The sequence below is a fragment of the Oncorhynchus masou genome, chromosome 18, assembly GCF_036934945.1.
Source record: "Oncorhynchus masou masou isolate Uvic2021 chromosome 18, UVic_Omas_1.1, whole genome shotgun sequence".
Lineage (NCBI taxonomy): Eukaryota > Metazoa > Chordata > Actinopteri > Salmoniformes > Salmonidae > Oncorhynchus > Oncorhynchus masou.
The window spans coordinates 19443735-19464142 of NC_088229.1; the positions used below are offsets into that span (position 1 = coordinate 19443735).

The 20408-nt window shown below is 46.5% G+C and overlaps 1 protein-coding gene across 1 annotated transcript in view; it reads right to left on the reverse strand.

The window, feature by feature from the left end:
* Nucleotides 1-20408, reverse strand: part of LOC135504148 (plexin-A2-like) — a 467742-nt gene that overhangs the window by 129569 nt on the left and 317765 nt on the right. The window contains exons 9-12 of the mRNA XM_064922474.1: nt 17520-17634; nt 16533-16733; nt 6456-6552; nt 3242-3441 (exon numbers count right to left, since the gene is read on the reverse strand). Of these exons, the coding sequence (XP_064778546.1) occupies nt 3242-3441; nt 6456-6552; nt 16533-16733; nt 17520-17634 (613 nt within the window). The remainder of the gene's footprint in view (nt 1-3241; nt 3442-6455; nt 6553-16532; nt 16734-17519; nt 17635-20408) is intronic.

Consider the following 20408-nt stretch of genomic DNA (forward strand, 5'->3'; position numbering starts at 1 on the left):
TTGAAAGAAAAAAGAAAAGAAGAAATCAGAACAAGAGAACTAGATCCTCATCACACCTCGTGATGGGGGAGGGGATCCATGCTTACATATCACAATATTCATTTGACAATATTATATTGATACTTTGGCTCCATGTATCAATTCATTAAAATAAAAGTGATTTTGTTCATGTAGGTAGCATTAGTCAACGCTAGTCAGCTCTACTTGCGCCAAAACTCAGGTCATTGTTATCTTATAGCTTGTTCTTCCTCTTCTTTTTAAAGCCAACATGTTTTCAGCACTTTTAGATCCATGACGTGTCTCTCTGCAGCAGACATATAGTGAGCAATATGTTCAGAACAGCAGACATATAGTGAGCAATATGTTCAGAACAGCAGACATATAGTGAGCAATATGTTCAGAACAGCAGACATATAGTGAGCAATATGTTCAGAACAGCAGACATATAGTGAGCAATATGTTCAGAACAGCAGACATATAGTGAGCAATATGTTCAGAACAGCAGACATATAGTGAGCAATTTGTTCAGAACAGCAGCCATATAGTGAGCAATATGTTCAGAACAGCAGACATATAGTGAGCAATATGTTCAGAACAGCAGACATATAGTGAGCAATATGTTCAGAACAGCAGACATATAGTGAGCAATATGTTCAGAACAGCAGACATATAGTGAGCAATATGTTCAGAACAGCAGACATATAGTGAGCAATATGTTCAGAACAGCAGACATATAGTGAGCAATATGTTCAGAACATCAGACATATAGTGAGCAATATGTTCAGAACATCAGACATATAGTGAGCAATATGTTCAGAACAGCAGACATATAGTGAGCAATATGTTCAGAACAGCAGCCATATAGTGAGCAATATGTTCAGAACAGCAGACATATAGTGAGCAATATGTTCAGAACAGCAGACATATAGTGAGCAATATGTTCAGAACAGCAGACATATAGTGAGCAATATGTTCAGAACAGCAGACATATAGTGAGCAATATGTATGGAACATCTAATCACAATAAAATGGCAGTATTGAATCGCAATACATATCATATCGGCACAGAAGTATTGTGATAATATTGTATGGTGAGGCCCCTGGCAATTCCCAGCCTTACTCGGGCTCCCAAGTGCTGCAGGGATCTAAGACACTGCATTTCAGTGCAACACTACAAGAGGTGTCACTACAGTCCCTGGTTCAATTCCAGGCTGTATCACTTCCGGCTATGATTGGGAGCCCCATAGGGTGGCGCACAATTGGCTCAGCGTTGGCCGGGGTAGGCTGCCATTGTAAATAAGAATTTGTTCTTAACTAACATGCCTAGTTAAATAAAGGTTAGCCTGATTTATTCAGCGTACAGCATAACAAATCAATTAGGTAAGCCTTTCAATTTATACTGGCTGAGGTTAGTTCTGAATACACAGTGAGGGAGAGGATAGCCTAATGAATCAATGTGTAGGTAGGTGTTGGGGTCCCGCTGTTAAACACAGAGCACTGGTGCGTTACCAAACCTAATTAAATACAATGTCCGGGCAGCCCTCAGCCTCTGGGTCTGACTCTCCGGTGACTGGGTCAACCATACCCACCACATACCCACCACACGAGGCACACGGAAATGATGCCTCAGTACACAAAGGGCTGCTACTAGGGGGAAACAAACAAACAGGCACTTCTTGATTATGGGAAATGTTCCCAGGGATGGGCATTGTTGTAAGGTTGGAGCCATGGCGACTCTGTGAGAGAGCCACCTCTTCTCTTACTCTAATGCACTTTACTGTCTGCATAGTTTGCCACTTCGATAGCCTTGCAGGGTTTGGCCGGGAGGGGAATCCTTGTCTCATCGCGCACCAGCGACTCCTGTGGCGGGCCGGGCGCAGTGCGCGCTAACCAAGGTAGCCGGTGTTTCCTCCGACACATTGGTGCGGCTGGCTTCCGGGTTGGATGCGCGCTGTGTTAACAAGCAGTGCGGCTTGGTTGGGTTGTGTATCGGAGGACACATGGCTTTCAACCTTCGTTGTAGCGATGAGACAAGATAGTAGCTACTTAAAACAATTGGATACCACGAAATTGGGGAGAAAAAAGGATAACATCAACAAAATAAATAAATAATAATAATTGGAATTCTGGTTAACACAAGCATACATACAACTTTATAAAGTGGCTCATGTGGCACAGACAGACAGGCCCACTACACAGAGAGACACTGAGGCAGGCCCCTGGGTGTGTTTGTGTGTGTGTGTGTCAGGTGAGCTGAGCTGTGGCCTGTGGCCTCTCTCCAGAGACACACACACACAAACTCCCTTTTTGCTCTTCAGTGAAAATAAACACCAGATGCTGTCTCCCTGCATATTGATTGTGTGTCATAGTGAGAGAAGAAGATGGGGGGCAGAGATGAGACAGAGAGCGAGAGAGAGAGAGAGAGAGATAGAGAGCAGAAGAGAGAACAAGGGAAAAATAGAGAGAGAGAGAGAGAGATAGAGCAGAAGAGAGAACAAGGGGAAAATAGAGAGAGAGAGAGAGAGCAGAAGAGAGAACAAGGGGAAAATAGAGTGAGAGAGAGAGAAAGTGAGCAGAACAGAGAACAAGGGAAAAATGGAGAGAGAGAGAGCGAGAGAGAGAGAGAGAGAGAGATTGAGAGAGAAAGAGAGAGAGAGAGAAAGAGAGAGAGGGGGCAGAGATGTGACAGAGAGAGAAATAGAAGAGAAAAATAAAGTGTGAGAGAGAAATAGAGAGAGAGGAGAGAGAGACAGAGAAATATAAACAAAGCAGTGAGGAAGAGAGAACCTGTGATGTCAGATGGGCTCCTCTCCTACCAGCAGATCTCATTCACACACAGTTCAGTCCGTTCTAGACCAATGGAAACAGTAGCACCAATACCATGCAGGCCTCCCAATGCAAATACTGTAGGACCTGTCACTGTCAAGGACTAGACCTGTCTGATCATGCAGTCTGTAGTTGTTGATCTCAGCTGACGGAGAAGTGCGGACAGAGACATTGTAAATTGAACAGTAAACACATGGCCTGTGCTGTCAGACAGGCAGTACATAATATTTTAGCTTAAAGCTAAAAATGTGACACCAGGCTGGATGAGGAGGAGACTGCATCTACAATGGACGACAGGCAGTTGTCCCACGGTTCATTCCGTCGACTACAGACAACCATATGATGAACGGCGATATATGCCTGTTACCCCTATGGTTATGGGGAACGGTTTGAGTGTGTATGAGATATCACTGACCTCCGTGATGCGTGGGTTGGTACACTGGACTTTCTTGCTGGACAGGTCGAGCCAGCGGGTGGTATAGGGGTTGAGGGGTGGGCAGTGGTGGCGCAGGGTACAGCGGCCCTCTCCACTACACCAGCCACACTGGAACTTCCTCTGGGCCTTCAGACACATGCCACAGCTGTCCCTCTGGGCCACACACTTATACAGGTGCACTGTGGGATTCAGGAGGACTCAGGGTTAACACTACAGTGTTGGGAACAGTAAACAGCATTTGATTTGAACGTAACATTATACTGACGATATAACACATTTGTCAACATTATCTGACAAACAAACTGTAGTGTAATGTAGTACTGGACTGTATTCCTGGGGGATTTAGTTGGTTAAGCATTACATTCTTTAAGAATGATACAACTGTGCTCTTCATACCTGCTGTTTGGGTAAAAACAGGTATTATGCTGTGTATCCAGCTGAGACAAGACGTTATTTGACAAGGAGCATCTGTTTTATGTGTTGGTGTCAACAAATGTGTGTGTATGTGTGTGTGTGTGTGTTTGGTTGGTTTTGCTATCCTTGTGGGGACCAAAAGACCTCACAAGGATAGTAAAACAAGGAAAGTGAGGACATTTCACTGGTCCCCACCAGGAAAAAGGCTATTTTATGATTAGGGTTACAATCAGGGTTCAGGTTAGAATTAGGGTTAGGGTTAGGGGTTAGGTTAAGGGGTTTAGGGGTTTAGGTTTAAGGTAAGGGTTAAGGTTAGGTTTAGGGTTTGTAGTTAGGTTTAGCTTTAAGGTAAGGGTTAAGGTTAAGGCTAGGGTTAGGGTTAGGGGTTAGGTTAAGGGTTAGGTTTAAGGTAAGGGTTAAGGTTAGGTGTAGGGTTTGTAGTTAGGTTTAGCTTTAAGGTAAGGGTTAAGGTTAGGTTTAGGGTTTGTAGTTAGGTTAAGGGTTAGGTTTAAGGTAAGGGTTAAGGTTAGGTTTAGGGTTTGTAGTTAGGTTTAGCTTTAAGGTAAGGGTTAAGGTTAAGGCTAGGGTTAGGGTTAGGGGTTAGGTTAAGGGTTAGGTTTAAGGTAAGGGTTAAGGTTAGGTGTAGGGTTTGTAGTTAGGTTTAGCTTTAAGGTAAGGGTTAAGGTTAAGGCTAGGGTTAGGGTTAGGGTTAGGGTTAAGGTTAAGGGTAGGGTTAAGGTAAGGGTTAAGGTTAGGTTAGGGTTTGTAGTTAGGTTTAGCTTTAAGGTAAGGGTTAAGGTTAAGGCTAGGGTTAGGGTTAGGGGTTAGGTTAAGGTTAGGTTTAAGGTAAGGGTTAAGGTTAGGTGTAGGGTTTGTAGTTAGGTTTAGCTTTAAGGTAAGGGTTAAGGTTAAGGCTAGGGTTAGGGTTAGGGGTTAGGTTAAGGGTTAGGTTTAAGGTAAGGGTTAAGGTTAAGGCTAGGGTTAGGGTTAGGGGTTAGGTTAAGGGTTAGGTTTAAGGTAAGGGTTAAGGTTAAGGCTAGGGTTAGGGTTAGGGTTAAGCTTAAGGCTAGGGTTAGGGTTAGGGTTAGGGTTAGGTTAGGGTTAAGGTTAGGGTTAAGGTTAAGGTTAAGGCTAGGGTTAGGGTTAGGGTTAGGGTTAAGGTTAAGGCTAGGGTTAGGGTTAGGTTTAAGGTTAAGGGTTAAGGGTTAAGGCTAGGGTTAGGGGTTAGGTTAAGGGTTAGGTTTAGGGTTAGGTAAGGGTTAAGGTTAAGGCTAGGGTTAGGGTTAGGGTTAAGGGTTAAGGTTAAGGCTAGGGTTAGGGTTAGGGTTAGGGTTAAGGTTAAGGCTAGGGTTAGGGTTAGGGTTAAGGTTAAGGCTAGGGTTAGGGTTAAGGTTAAGGCTAGGGTTAGGGTTAGGGTAAGGGTTAAGGTTAAGGCTAGGGTTAGGGTTAGGGGTTAGGTTAAGGGTTAGGTTAAGGGTTAGGTTTAAGGTAAGGGTTAAGGTTAGGTGTAGGGTTAAGGTAGTAGGTTAGGTTAAGGTTAAGGGTTAAGGTTAAGGCTAGGTTAGGGGTTAGGGTTAGGTTTAGGGTTAAGGTTAAGGGTTAAGGTTAAGGCTAGGGTTAGGGTTAGGGTTAGGGTTAAGGGTTAAGGTTAAGGCTAGGGTTAGGGTTAGGGTAAGGGTTAAGGTTAAGGCTAGGGTTAGGGTTAGGGTTAGGGTTAAGGTTAAGGTTAAGGCTAGGGTTAGGGTTAGGGTTAAGGTTAAGGTTAAGGTTAAGGCTAGGGTTAGGGTTAGGGTTAAGGTTAAGGCTAGGGTTAGGGTTAAGGTTAAGGTTAGGGTTAAGGCTAGGGTTAGGGTTAGGGTTAAGGCTAGGGTTAGGGTTAGGGTTAGGGTTAAGGTTAAGGCTAGGGTTAGGGTTAGGGTTAGGGTTAGGGATTAGGGTTAGGGTAAGGGTTAAGGTTAAGGCTAGGGTTAGGGTTAGGGTTAAGGTTAAGGTTAAGGTTAGGGTTAGGGTTAGGGTTAAGGTTAGGGTTAGGGTTAGGGTTAAGGTTAAGGCTAGGGTTAGGGTTAGGGTTAAGGTTAAGGTTAGGGTTAGGGTTAGGGTTAAGGTTAAGGTTAGGGTTAGGGTTAGGGTTAGGGGTTAGGTTAAGGTTAAGGCTAGGGTTAGGGTTAAGGTTAAGGTTAAGGCTAGGGTTAAGGTAAGGGTTAGGGTTAAGGTTAAGGCTAGGGTTAGGGTTAGGGTTAGGGTAAAGGCTAGGGTTAAGGTAAGGGTTAGGGTTAGGGTTAAGGTTAAGGCTAGGGTTAGGTTAAGGGTTAGGGTAAGGGTTAAGGTTAAGGCTAGGGTTAAGGTAAGGGTTAAGGTTAAGGCTAGGGTTAGGGTTAGGGTTAGGGTTAGGGTTAAGGTTAGGGTTAGGGTAAGGGTTAAGGTTAAGGCTAGGGTTAGGGTTAGGGTTAAGGTTAGGGTTAGGGTTAGGGTTAAGGTTAGGGTTAGGGTTAGGGTTAGGTTAAGGCTAGGGTTAGGGTTAGGGTTAAGGTTAGGGTTAGGGTTAAGGTTAAGGCTAGGGTTAGGGTTAGGGTTAAGGTTAGGGTTAGGTTTAAGGTAAGGGTTAAGGTTAAGGCTAGGGTTAGGGTTAAGGTAAGGGTTAAGGTTAAGGTTAGGGTTAGGGTTAAGGTAAGGGTTAAGGTTAAGGCTAGGGTTAGGGTTAGGGAAAATAGGATTCTGAATGGGAATGGATTGTTTGGTCCCCACAGGGATAGTAAAACAAGCAATGTCAATGTCTTACCTTGGATATTATCTGGGTTGTCTATAATGAAGTTGCCGTTCCAGACCACTGAAAAATCCACTGGCAACTCACTGATCTTCATCCCTTCATAGAGATACTATGAGAGAGAGAGAGAGAGAGAGAGAGAGAGAGAGAGAGAGAGAGAGAGAGAGAGAGAGAGAGAGGTGAGGTAGGGGGAAAGAGGAGGGGAAAGAGGGAGGGGAGGCAGAGAGAGGGGGGAGAGAAGGAAAAAGTAGAGAGAGGGAGCAAAAGAGAGCAGGAGGGAGAAAAAAATGCAAAATAGAGAATTTCAGCATGAGAAACTTAAATACCCACCACAAATCCCTGACCCTGGTGCTGCATGTTGAATGTTCCCCTAATGTTGCTACAACCTTGCATCACCACCTAATTTTAAATAGGACAAGAGGGAGAGGAGAGTTAAAGAGATTATCCGGTACTTTTCTATATGTTTTAGTCAGAAATTGTGATAGTAGCACTCACAAGCCAAAAGTCGTCTCTGAAAATGGCGTACTACCTCACATATGTGCAGATATGTGTACTACGCTATTGCTCTCTCCTTCTCTGCTGTCCACTGAGCCGTTGGGCCGGCCCTGCAACCTCATTGGATAACGCTGGACAGGACTCTTGCTACCTGTCACTCAAAGGCGAGGGGCTAAATCTCAAAGTATAAAACTCAAATTGCTAGGGGGCTGGCCCATGTGGGGGGAAAAGTAGGGAAAATGGCAGGGCACAGCTTCAAGAAAACAGTTGCTTTCGAACTAGAGATTTCATGATTAATTGAGGGAAGAGAATAATTGTGCTCATAGATGATATATGTAAGAAGTACACATTGACACATCCAGCCCAACGCGGGAAGTTTACAAAATAATTTCTTAGTCGCCAAAGCCCCAGAGCATGTCTTTAAGTCCTCCTAGATTCCCCCTTCCTTCTCTCTGTCCTCCTAGATTCCCCCTTCCTTCTCTCTGCCATCCTAGATCCCCCTTCCTTCTCTCTGTCCTCCTAGATTCCCCCTTCCTTCTCTCTGCCATCCTAGATCCCCCTTCCTTCTCTCTGTCCTCCTAGATTCCCCCTTCCTTCTCTCTGTCCTCCTAGATTCTCCCTTCCTTCTCTCTGTCCTCCTAGATTCCCCCTTCCTTCTCTCTGTCCTCCTAGATTCCCCCTTCCTTCTCTCTGTCCTCCTAGATTCCCCCTTCCTTCTCTCTGTCCTCCTAGATTCCCCCTTCCTTCTCTCTGTCCTCCTAGATTCCCCCTTCCTTCTCTCTGTCCTCCAAGATTCCCCCTTCCTTCTCTCTGTCCTCCAAGATTCCCCCTTCCTTCTCTCTGTCCTCCTAGATTCCCCCTTCCTTCTCTCTGTCCTCTTAGATTCCACCTTCCTTCTCTCTGTCCTCCTAGATTCCCCCTTCCTTCTCTCTGTCCTCTTAGATTCCCCCTTCCTTCTCTCTGTCCTCCTAGATCCCCCTTCCTTCTCTCTGTCAGCCTAGATTCCCCCTTCCTTTTCTCTGTCCTCCTAGATTCCCCCTTCCTTCTCTCTGTCCTCCTAGATTCCCCCTTCCTTCTCTCTGTCCTCCTAGATTCCCCCTTCCTTCTCTCTGTCCTCTTAGATTCCCCCTTCCTTCTCTCTGTCCTCCTAGATTCCCCCTTCCTTCTCTCTGTCCTCCAAGATTCCCCCTTCCTTCTCTCTGTCCTCCAATATTCCCCCTTCCTTCTCTCTGTCCTCCTAGATTCCCCCTTCCTTCTCTCTGTCCTCTTAGATTCCACCTTCCTTCTCTCTGTCCTCCTAGATTCCCCCTTCCTTCTCTCTGTCCTCTTAGATTCCCCCTTCCTTCTCTCTGTCCTCCTAGATCCCCCTTCCTTCTCTCTGTCAGCCTAGATTCCCCCTTCCTTTTCTCTGTCCTCCTAGATTCCCCCTTCCTTCTCTCTGTCCTCCTAGATTCCCCCTTCATTCTCTCTGTCCTCATAGATTCCCCCTTCCTTCTCTCTGTCCTCCTAGATTCCCCCTTCCTTCTCTCTGTCCTCCTAGATTCCCCCTTCTGTCTCTCTGTCCTCCTAGGTGATGTCCTCAGCTGCCTCTCTTGCCCTTATCTCCTTCGTGGCTGTGGCTGTGTGTGTGTGTGTGTGTGTCCCCTCTGGGAACAGGACTGGAATCAGTGTGAGCCTGGCTGGAGGGCAGAGCAGAGCTTCACTGCATTAACAGTCCTGTGTAACTACCCAGGCCAGGGCCCCTCTCTCACCCAGCCTATCCACTGACAGGCTACTGCTGCTGGGTACAGTTGACATGGCTAGAGGCCTCACACCACAGACACTGTTAACACTCTCACTAAGAGTCTGACATTCATTGACATTGAGAGTGCAAAATGGGAATAGATACTGTGTGGTACATATAGTGGATTTAGGAGTTAACCAGGGTGCTGTGGTGATATTGTGGATGTGTGGGGGTTATATTGGAGTTAACTATGGTTTTCTGGTGATATAGTGGATGTCTGAGGGTTATTTATGAGTTAACCAGGGTGTTGTGGTGATGTAGTGGATGTGTGAGGGTTATATTGGAGTTAACTATGGTGTTCTGGTGATATAGTGGATGTGTGAGGGTTATTTAGGAGTTAACTATGGTGTTCTGGTGATATAGTGGATGTCTGAGGGTTATTTAGGAGTTAACCAGGGTGTTCTGGTGATGTAGTGGATGTGTGAGGGTTATTTAGGAGTTATAGTGGACATAATTTCACAAGGATACATGTAGATATACATCTGGCTGTGGTGAATAAGAGAGAGATGTTGTATACATTTTGTAAACATACAGAATGTGCTGTAAGAGTGTGTTCTGCAGTACCTGTGTGTAAATGTGAGCCTTTGCTAGCTAGTGTGTTACTCTGAGTGTCCATCATGTATAAAGCATGTCTCCAGGCCCTGTCGTGTGTTACTGTGGTTACTAACCCTAACCCTGCACTGTGTTACTGTGTTACTAACCCTAACCCTGCACTGTGTTACTGTGTTACTAACCCTAACCCTGCACTGTGTTACTGTGTTACTAACCCTAACCCTGCACTGTGTTACTGTGTTACTAACCCTAACCCTGCAGTGTGTTACTGTGTGTTACTAACCCTAACCCTGCAGTGTGTTACTGTGTGTTACTAACCGTAACCCTGCAGAGTGTTACTGTGTGTTACTAACCCTAACCCTGCACTGTGTTACTGTGTGTTACTAACCGTAACCCTGCAGAGTGTTACTGTGTGTTACTAACCCTAACCCTGCAGTGTGTTACTGTGTTACTGTGTGTTACTAACCCTAACCCTGCAGTGTGTTACTGTGTGTTACTAACCCTAACCCTGCAGTGTGTTACTGTGTGTTACTAACCCTAACCCTGCACTGTGTTACTGTGTGTTACTGTGTGTTACTAACCCTTAACCCTGCAGTGTGTTACTGTGTGTTACGAACCCTAACCCTGCACTGTGTTACTGTGATTTACTAACCCTAACCCTGCAGTGTGTTACTGTGTGTTACTGTGTGTTACTAACCCTAACCCTGCAGTGTGTTACTGTGTGTTACTGTGTGTTACCCTAACCCTGCAGTGTGTTACTGTGTGTTACTAACCCTAACCCTGCAGTGTGTAACTGTGTGTTACTAACCCTAACCCTGCAGTGTGTTACTGTGTGTTACTAACCCTAACCCTGCAGTGTGTTACTGTGTGTTACTAACCCTAACCCTGCAGAGTGTTACTGTGTGTTACTAACCCTAACCCTGCACTGTGTTACTAACCCTTAACCCTGCAGTGTGTTACTGTGTGTTACTAACCGTAACCCTGCAGAGTGTTACTGTGTGTTACTAACCCTAACCCTGCACTGTGTTACTGTGTGTTACTGTTAACCCTGCAGTGTCTTACTGTGTGTTACTAACCCTAACCCTGCAGAGTGTTACTGTGTGTTACTAACCCTAACCCTGCAATGTGTTACAGTGTGTTACTGTGTGTTACTAACCCTAACCCTGCACTGTGTTATTGTGTGTTACTGTGTGTTACTAACCCTTAACCCTGCAGTGTGTTACTGTGTGCTACTGTGTGTTACTAACCCTGCAGTGTGTTACTGTGTGTTACTAACCCTAACCCTGCAGTGTGTAACTGTGTGTTACTAACCCTAACCCTGCAATGTGTTACTGTGTGTTACTGTGTGTTACTAACCCTAACCCTGCAGTGTGTTACTGTGTGTTACTAACCCTAACCCTGCAGTGTGTTACTGTGTGTTACTAACCCTAACCCTGCAGTGTGTTACTGTGTGTTACTAACCCTAACCCTGCAGTGTGTTACTGTGTGTTACTAACCCTAACCCTGCACTGTGTTACTAACCCTAACCCTGCAGTGTGTTACTGTGTGTTACTAACCCTAACCCTGCAGTGTGTTACTGTGTGTTACCCTAACCCTGCAACGTGTTACTGTGTGTTACTACTAACCCTGCAGTGTGTTACTGTGTTACTAACCCTAACCCTGCAGTGTGTTACTGTGTGTTACTAACCCTAACCCTGCAATGTGTTACAGTGTGTTACTGTGTGTTACTAACCCTAACCCTGCACTGTGTTATTGTGTGTTACTGTGTGTTACTAACCCTAACCCTGCAGTGTGATACTGTGTTACTAACCCTAACCCTGCAGTGTGTTACTGTGTGTTACTAACCCCCTAACCCTGCAGTGTGTTACTGTGTGTTACTAAGCCTAACCCTGCAGTGTGTTACTGTGTGTTACTGTGTGTTACTAACCCTAACCCTGCACGGTGTGTTACTGTGTGTTACTAACCCTTAACCCTGCAGAGTGTTACTGTGTGTTACTAACCCTTAACCCTGCAGTGTGTTACTGTGTGTTACTAACCCTAACCCTTCAGTGTGCTACTGTGTGCTACTGTGTGCTACTGTGTGTTACTGTGTGTTACTAACGCTAACCCTGCAGTGTGTTACTGTTGTTACTAACCCTAACCCTGAAGTGTGTTACTGTGTGTTACTAACCCTAACCCTGCACTGTGTTAATGTGTGTTACTAACCCTGCAGTGTGTTACTGTGTGTTACTAACCCTAACCCTGCAGTGTGTTACTGTGTGTTACTAAACCTAACCCTGCAGTGTGTTACTGTGTGTTACTAACCCTAACCCTGCAGGGTGTTACTGTGTGTTACTTACCCTAACACTGCAGTGTGTTACTGTGTGCTACTGTGTGTTACTAACCCTGCAGTGTGTTACTGTGTGTTACTAACCCTAACCCTGCAGTGTGTAACTGTGTGTTACTAACCCTAACCCTGCACTGTGTTACTGTGTGTTACTGTGTGTTACTAACCCTTAACCCTGCAGTGTGTTAGTGTGTGTTACTAACCCTAACCCTGCACTGTGCTACTGTGATTTACTAACCCTAACTCTGCAGTGTGTTACTGTGTGCTACTGTGTGTTACTAACCCTAACCCTGCAGTGTGTTACTGTGTGTTACTGTGTGTTACTAAACCTAACCCTGCAGTGTGTTACTGTGTGTTACTAACCCTAACCCTGCAGTGTGTTACTGTGTAACTGTGTGTTACTAACCCTAACCCTGCACTGTGTTACTAACCCTAACCGTGCAATGTGTTAATGTGTGTTACTAACCCTAACCCTGCAGTGTGTTACTGTGTGTTACTAACCCTGAACCTGCAACGTGTTACTGTGTGTTACTGTGTGTTACTAACCCTGCAGTGTGTTAATGTGTGTTACTAACCCTAACCCTGCAGTGTGTAACTGTGTGTTACTAACCCTAACCCTGCAATGTGTTACAGTGTGTTACTAACCCTAACCATGCAGTGTGTTACTGTGTGTTACTAACCCTAACCATGCAGTGTGTTGTTGTGTGTTACTAACCCTAACCATGCAGTGTGTTACTGTGTGTTACTAACCCTAACTCTGCAGTGTGTTACTGTGTTACTGTGTGTTACTAACCCTAACCCTGCACTGTGTTACTAACCCTAACCCTGCAATGTGTTAATGTGTGTTACCAACCCTAACCCTGCAGTGTGTTACTGTGTGTTACTAACCCTAACCCTGCAACGTGTTACTGTGTGTTACTGTGTGTTACTAACCCTGCAGTGTGTTACTGTGTTACTAACCCTAACCCTGCAGTGTGTTACTGTGTGTTACTAACCCTAACCCAATGCAGTGTGTTACTGTGTGTTACTAACCCTAACCCTGCACTGTGTTATTGTGTGTTACTGTGTGTTACTAACCCTTAACCCTGCAGTGTGTTACTGTGTGCTACTGTGTGTTACTAACCCTGCAGTGTGTTACTGTGTGTTACTAACCCTAACCCTGCAGTGTGTAACTGTGTGTTACTAACCCTAACCCTGCAATGTGTTACTGTGTGTTACTGTGTGTTACTAACCCTAACCATGCAGTGTGTTACTGTGTGTTACTAACCCTAACCATGCAGTGTGTTGTTGTGTGTTACTAACCCTAACCATGCAGTGTGTTACTGTGTGTTACTAACCCTAACCCTGCAGTGTGTTACTGTGTTACTGTGTGTTACTAACCCTAACCCTGCACTGTGTTACTAACCCCAACCCTGCAATGTGTTAATGTGAGTTACTAACCCTACCCCTGCAGTGTGTTACTGTGTGTTACTAACCCTAACCCTGCAATGTGTTACTGTGTGTTACTAACCATGCAGTGTGTTACTGTGTGTTACTAACCCTAACCCTGCAGTGTGTTACTGTGTGTTACTAACTGTGACCCTGCATTGTGTTACTGTGTGTTACTAACCCTAACCCTGCACTGTGTTATTGTTACTGTGTGTTACTAACCCTTAACCCTGCAGTGTGTTACTGTGTTACAAACCCTAACCCTGCAGTGTGTTACTGTGTGTTACTAACCGTAACCCTGCAGTGTGTTACTGTGTGTTACTAACCCTAACCCTGCACTGTGTTACTAACCGTAACCATGCAGTGTGTTACTGTGTGTTACTAACCCTTAACCCTGCAGAGTGTTACTGTGTGTTACTAACCGTAACCCTGCAGAGTGTTACTGTGTGTTACTAACCCTTAACCCTGCAGTGTGTTACTGTGTGTTACTAACCGTAACCCTGCAGTGTGCTACTGCAGTGTGTTAGTGTTTACTGTGTGTTACTAACCTAACCCTGCAGTGTGTTACTGTGTGTTACTAACCCTAACCCTGCAGTGTGTTACTGTGTGTTACTAACCCTAACCCTGCACTGTGTTAATGTGTGTTACTAACCCTGCAGTGTGTTACTGTGTGTTACTAACCCTAACCCTGCAGTGTGTTACTGTGTGTTACTAAACCTAACCCTGCAGTGTGTTACTGTGTGTTACTAACCCTAACCCTGCAGTGTGTTACTGTGTGTTACTTACCCTAACACTGCAGTGTGTTACTGTGTGTTACTGTGTGTAACTAACCCTGCAGTGTGATGCTGTGTGTTACTAACCCTAACCCTGCAGTGTGGTACTGTGTGTTACTAACCCTAACCCTGCACTGTGTTACTGTGTGTTACTGTGTGTTACTAACCCTTAACCCTGCAGTGTGTTAGTGTGTGTTACTAACCCTAACCCTGCACTGTGCTACTGTGATTTACTAACCCTAACCCTGCAGTGTGTTACTGTGTGCTACTGTGTGTTACTAACCCTAACCCTGCAGTGTGTTACTGTGTGTTACTGTGTGTTACTAAACCTAACCCTGCAGTGTGTTACTGTGTGTTACTAACCCTAACCCTGCAGTGTGTTACTGTGTGTTACTTACCCTAACCCTGCAGTGTGTTACTGTGTGCTACTGTGTGTTACTAACCCTGCAGTGTGTTACTGTGTGTTACTAACCCTAACCCTGCAGTGTGTAACTGTGTGTTACTAACCCTAACCCTGCAATGTGTTACTGTGTGTTACTGTGTGTTACTAACCCTAACCTTGCAGTGTGTTACTATGTGTTACTAACCCTAACCATGCAGTGTGTTGTTGTGTGTTACTAACCCTAACCATGCAGTGTGTTACTGTGTGTTACTAACCCTAACCCTGCAGTGTGTTACTGTGTTACTGTGTGTTACTAACCCTAACCCTGCACTGTGTTACTAACCCTAACCGTGCAATGTGTTAATGTGTGTTACTAACCCTAACCCTGCAGTGTGTTACTGTGTGTTACTAACCCTAACCCTGCAACGTGTTACTGTGTGTTACTGTGTGTTACTAACCCTGCAGTGTGTTACTGTGTGTTACTAACCCTAACCCTGCAGTGTGTTACTGTGTGTTACTAACCCTAACCCTGCAATGTGTTACAGTGTGTTACTGTGTGTTACTAACCCTAACCCTGCACTGTGTTACTGTGTGTTACTGTGTGTTACTAACCCTTAACCCTGCAGTGTGTTACTGTGTTACAAACCCTAACCCTGCAGTGTGTTACTGTGTGTTACTGTGTGTTACCAACCCTAACCCTGCAGTGTGTTACTGTGTGTTACTAACCCTAACCCTGCAATGTCTTACTGTGTGTTACTGTGTGTTACTAACCCTAACCCTGCACTGTGTTATTGTGTGTTACTGTGTGTTACTAACCCTTAACCCTGCAGAGTGTTACTGTGTGTTACTAACCCTTAACCCTGCAGTGTGTTACTGTGTGTTACTAACCCTAACCCTTCAGTGTGCTACTGTGTTACTGTGTGTTACTGTGTGTTACTAATGCTAACCATGCAGTGTGTTACTGTTGTTACTAACCCTAACCCTGAAGTGTGTTACTGTGTGTTACTAACCCTAACCCTTCACTGTGTTAATGTGTGTTACTAACCCTGCAGTGTGTTACTGTGTGTTACTAACCCTAACCCTGCAGTGTGTTACTGTGTGTTACTGTGTGTTACTAACACCTAACCCTCCACTGTGCTACTGTGTGTTACTAACCCTTAACCCTGCAGTGTGTTACTGTGTGTTACTAACCCTAACCCTTCAGTGTGTTACTGTGTGTTACTAACCCTAACCCTGCAGTGTGTTACTGTGTGTTACTAACCCTAACCTGCACTGTGTTATGTGTTACTGTGTGTTACTAACCCTAACCCTGCAGTGTGTTACTGTGTGTTACTAACCCTAACCCTGCAGTGTGTTACTGTGTTTACTGTGTGTTACTAACCCTGCAGTGTGTTACTGTGTGTTACTAACCCTAACCCTGCAGTGTGTTACTAACCCTAACCCTGTTGTGTGTTACTGTGTGTTACTAACCCTTAACCCTGCAGAGTGTTACTGTGTGTTACTAACCCTTAACCCTGCAGTGTGTTACTGTGTGTTACTAACCCTAACCCTTCAGTGTGCTACTGTGTGTTACTGTGTGTTACTGTGTGTTACTAACACTAACCATGCAGTGTGTTACTGTTGTTCCTAACCCTGAAGTGTGTTACTGTGTGTTACTAACCCTAACCCTGCACTGTGTTAATGTGTGTTACTAACCCTGCAGTGTGTTACTGTGTGTTACTAACCCTAACCCTGCAGTGTGTTACTGTGTGTTACCTAACCCTGTTACTGTGTGTTACTAACACCTAACCCTCCAGTGTGTTACTGTGTGTTACTAACCCTTAACCCTGCAGTGTGTTACTGTGTGTTACTAACCCTTCAGTGTGTTAACTAACCTAACCCAAGTGTGTTACTGTGTGTTACTAACCCCCTAGTGTGTTACCCTGCAGTGTGTTACTGTGTGTTACTAACCCTAACCCTGCAGTGTGTTACTGTGTGTTACTAACCCTTAATCCTACAATGTGTTACTGTGTGTTACTAACCCTTAAACCTGCAGTGTGTTACTGTGTGTTACTAACCCTAACCCTGCAGTGTGTTACTGTGTGTTACTAACCCTTAATCCTGCAATGTGTTACTGTGTGTTACTAACCCTTAAACCTGCCTGTGTGTTACTGCACTGTGTTTACTAACCCTACCCTGCAACCCTGCAGTGTGTTACTGCAGTGTGTTACTGTGTGTTACTAACCCTAGCCCTGCACTGTGTTACTTACCCTAACCCTGCAGTGTGTTACTGTGTGTTACTGTGTGTTATTAACCCTAACCCTGCAGTGTGTTACTGTGTGTTACTAACCCTAACCCTGCACTGTGTACCCACCGAGCTGTTCTGACACTGTACAGAGGAGCTGTTGAAGCGCAGGGCGGTGACACGGTGGCTGACCCCCTGGATGTGGAGGACACACTCGTACCCCCGCTGGCCAGACTGGGGCTGGGGAAGGTTCCGGGCCTTCAGGGTTATGGGCTTCACCTCCCCAGCTGGGATCAGAATCTCCTCAGACCGCACCAGCTGAGGACAGTCCTTGTGAGGGGGGTGGGGAAGGTTAAAGGTCAAATAAGCTAACAGACACAACAATCACAGTGGATACACACAAACAACAAACACACACAGCAGACACACACACATAGAAGCTAGCTGACTAACACTGTATATTTCCTTGGATGAAAGAACAAAAGCCCTTGACATGAGAAGGAGTGATGGAGGGAGAGGGGAGGGAGGTAGCAGGGTCAAACTGGCCATAGAGGCTGGTGCTGGAGATTGTTGGCTGCTCCACTTCTTCCACTCCAAAGCCTTTCTCACATAATAGGATCACCTCGGAGGGTCAATCTTCTAAAATGGCAGCCAGTGCTTTGTCACTGATGACAACAGACAGCGGGAGGAAACATCTGCAGGATCATAAAACTGGGGGAGGCCAATAATAGCTACAGCTGTGTGTGGGTGTGTATGTGTGTGTGTGTGTATCAGTCAGTGCTGCCACAGTCGGTCTCTTTGGAGTGTGTCAAAAGGGAAGTGTGAAGAGAGAGGCCACTGTCGTCCTGTCCTCTGCAGCAGTAGTCTGTTCTCACTCTCAGACAGACAGATCAGTGTGTTACTTTACACCCTGACAGACAGACAGACAGACAGACAGACAGACAGACAGACAGACAGACAGACACAGACAGACAGATAGATAGATAGATAGATAGATAGATAGATAGATAGATAGATAGATTCCCATTCCACGTATCCCGCTCCAGCCATTACCACGTGTCCGTCCTCCCCAATTAAGGTGCCACCAACCTCCTGTGGTGTGTGTATGGTACGTACCTCGGAGGCGTTGACGCGTCCCTCCAGGAAGGAGCAGCTGGAGGGGTCATGGGTACACAGGTTACGGTACTTGCACCAGTGACAGCGGAAGGCACTGTTTACACAGGACAGACACCTGGGGACAGAGGACAAACAGATGGACAGGACAGACACTCAGGAATCTGCACCAGTCAAGTGGGAGGAGGTGGCACAAAACGGCATGAATCTCCAAGGAGGAAACAAGTGCAGCAGATCCCAAGTGGGCACCTGCTGTTGATGCCCTTGTGGTTGGCACGGTACCTCCCTAGCTCTTACAGGAAGTGTGCCAACCTAGCGCTCCAACTAGTTTCTAGTGGTTTCCTAACCTGCCTGTGTGAATAAAGGCAAAGCAGCTACAGCCGGCCCCGGGACACAGAGGGCACTATTTTTTTCCTATTCAGTGTACTTTGTTTGACCTGGTCCCTGGTGAAACGTAGTATTCTAAATAGGGAACAGGATGCCATTTGGGACGAACCACAGCGACTGAAGCACAGTCAGGGAGGTAAAGTGAGTAATGGGGATGAATAATATGTTGGCACAGCTTGATCCTGTCATTACCGTTAGGCCAGTGTTATTGTAATGTGGTTGTAATTACCAGCTGGCTTGGTGCCTGCGTGCTGCCATAGATGCCCTGGGCATGGTGGGCATGGGGGGTGGGTAGAGATATGGCTGGCATCCTCTATGTAGGCATACTGCATCTATAACCACCTCAAACAATGGCTCTGTGTTCATCCTCTCTAGGATGAGATGAGGGAGGAGGGGTAGAGAATGTTGAGGGATGGCAGGGAAACAGCAGACACAAACTTGGGCATAATATGATGTCAGGGTGTGTGTGTGTCTCTGTGTCAATGTCATGACTCAGACCTCTCAGGAAGGGAGGAAGGGGACAGTGTTGCGTAGTCTAGCAGTCAGCATGTTTGCTACTACTACTATTACAAGCATCATCATGATGGAAGTCTTGGCCTGATACTCTGTTCCCCTGATAAGCTGTCCCCCTGATACTCTGTCCCCCTGATACTCTGTCCCCCAATACTCTGTCCCCCTGATACTCTGTCCCCCTGATACTCTGTCCCCCTGATACTCTGTCCCCCTGATACTCTGTCCCCCTGATACTCTGTCCCCCTGATACTCTGTCCCCCTATACTCTGTCCCCCCCTGTCCCCCTGATACCCTGTCCCCCTGATACCCTGTCCCCCTGATACTCTGTCCCCCTGATACTCTGTCCCCCTGATACTCTGTCCCCCTGATACTCTGTCCCCCAGATACTCTGTCCCCCTGATACTCTGTCCCCCTGATACTCTGTCCCCCTGTTACTCTGTCCCCCAATACTCTGTCCCCCTGATACTCTGTCCCCCTGATACTCTGTCCCCCTGATACTCTGTCCCTCTGATACTCTGTCCCCCAATACTCTGTCCCCCTGATATTCTGTCCCCCTGATACTCTGTCCCCCTGATACTCTGTCCCCCTGATACTCTGTCCCCCTGATACTCTGTCCCCCTGATACTCTGTCCCCCTGTCCCCCTGATACTCTGTCCCCCTGATACTCTGTTCCCCTGATAAGTCCCCCTGTCCCCCTGATAAGCTGTCCCCCTGATAAGCTGTCCCCCTGATAAGCTGTCCCCCTGATACTCTGTCCCCCAATATTCTGTCCCCCGATACTCTGTCCCCCTGATACTCTGTACCCCTGATACTCTGTCCCCCTGATAAGCTGTCCCCCTGATAAGCTGCCCCCCTGATAAGCTGTCCCCCTGATAAGCTGTCCCCCTGATACTCTGTCCCCCAATACTCTGTCCCCCTGATACTCTGTCCCCCTGATACTCTGTCCCCCAATATTCTGTCCCCCGATACTCTGTCCCCCTGATACTCTGTACCCCTGATACTCTGTCCCCCTGATAAGCTGTCCCCCTGATAAGCTGCCCCCTGATACTCTGTCCCCCTGATACTCTGTCCCCCTGATACTCTGTCCCCCTGATACTCTGCCCCCTGATACTCTGTCCCCCTGATACTCTGTTCACCTGATACTCTGTCCCCGTGATACTCTGTCCCCCTGATACTCTGTCCCCCTGATACTCTGTCCCCCAATACTCTGTCCCCCTGATACTCTGTTCCCCTGATAAGCTGTCCCCCTGATAAGCTGTCCCCCTGATAAGCTGTCCCCCAATACTCTGTCCCCCTGATACTCTGTTCCCCTGATACTCTGTTCCCCTGATACTCTGTCCCCCTGATACTCTGTCCCCCAATACTCTGTCCCCCTGATACTCTGTTCCCCTGATACTCTGTTCCCCTGATACTCTGTCCCCCTGATACTCTGTCCCCCAATACTCTGTCCCCCTGATACTCTGTTCCCCTGATACTCTGTCCCCCTGATACTCTGTCCCCCAATACCCTGTCCCCCGATACTCTGTCCCCCTGATACTCTGTTCCCCTGATAAGCTGTCCCCCTGATAAGCTGTCCCCCTGATAAGCTGTCCCCCTGATAAGCTGTCCCCCTGATACCCCCCAATACTCTGTCCCCCTGATACTCTGTCCCCCTGATACTCTGTCCCCCAATACTCTGTCCCCCGATACTCTGTCCCCCTGATACTCTGTACCCCTGATACTCTGTCCCCCTGATAAGCTGTCCCCCTGATAAGCTGCCCCCTGATACTCTGTCCCCCTGATACTCTGTCCCCCTGATACTCTGTCCCCCTGATACTCTGTCCCCCTGATACTCTGTCCCACTGATACTCTGTCCCCCTGATAAGCTGTCCCCCTGATAAGCTGTCCCCCTGATACTCTGTCCCCCTGATACTCTGTCCCCTAAAGCTGTTCTCACATTGGCACTTTGAAGTGACTCAAATCCCATTTATTTGTCCAATTCATATCTGTTTT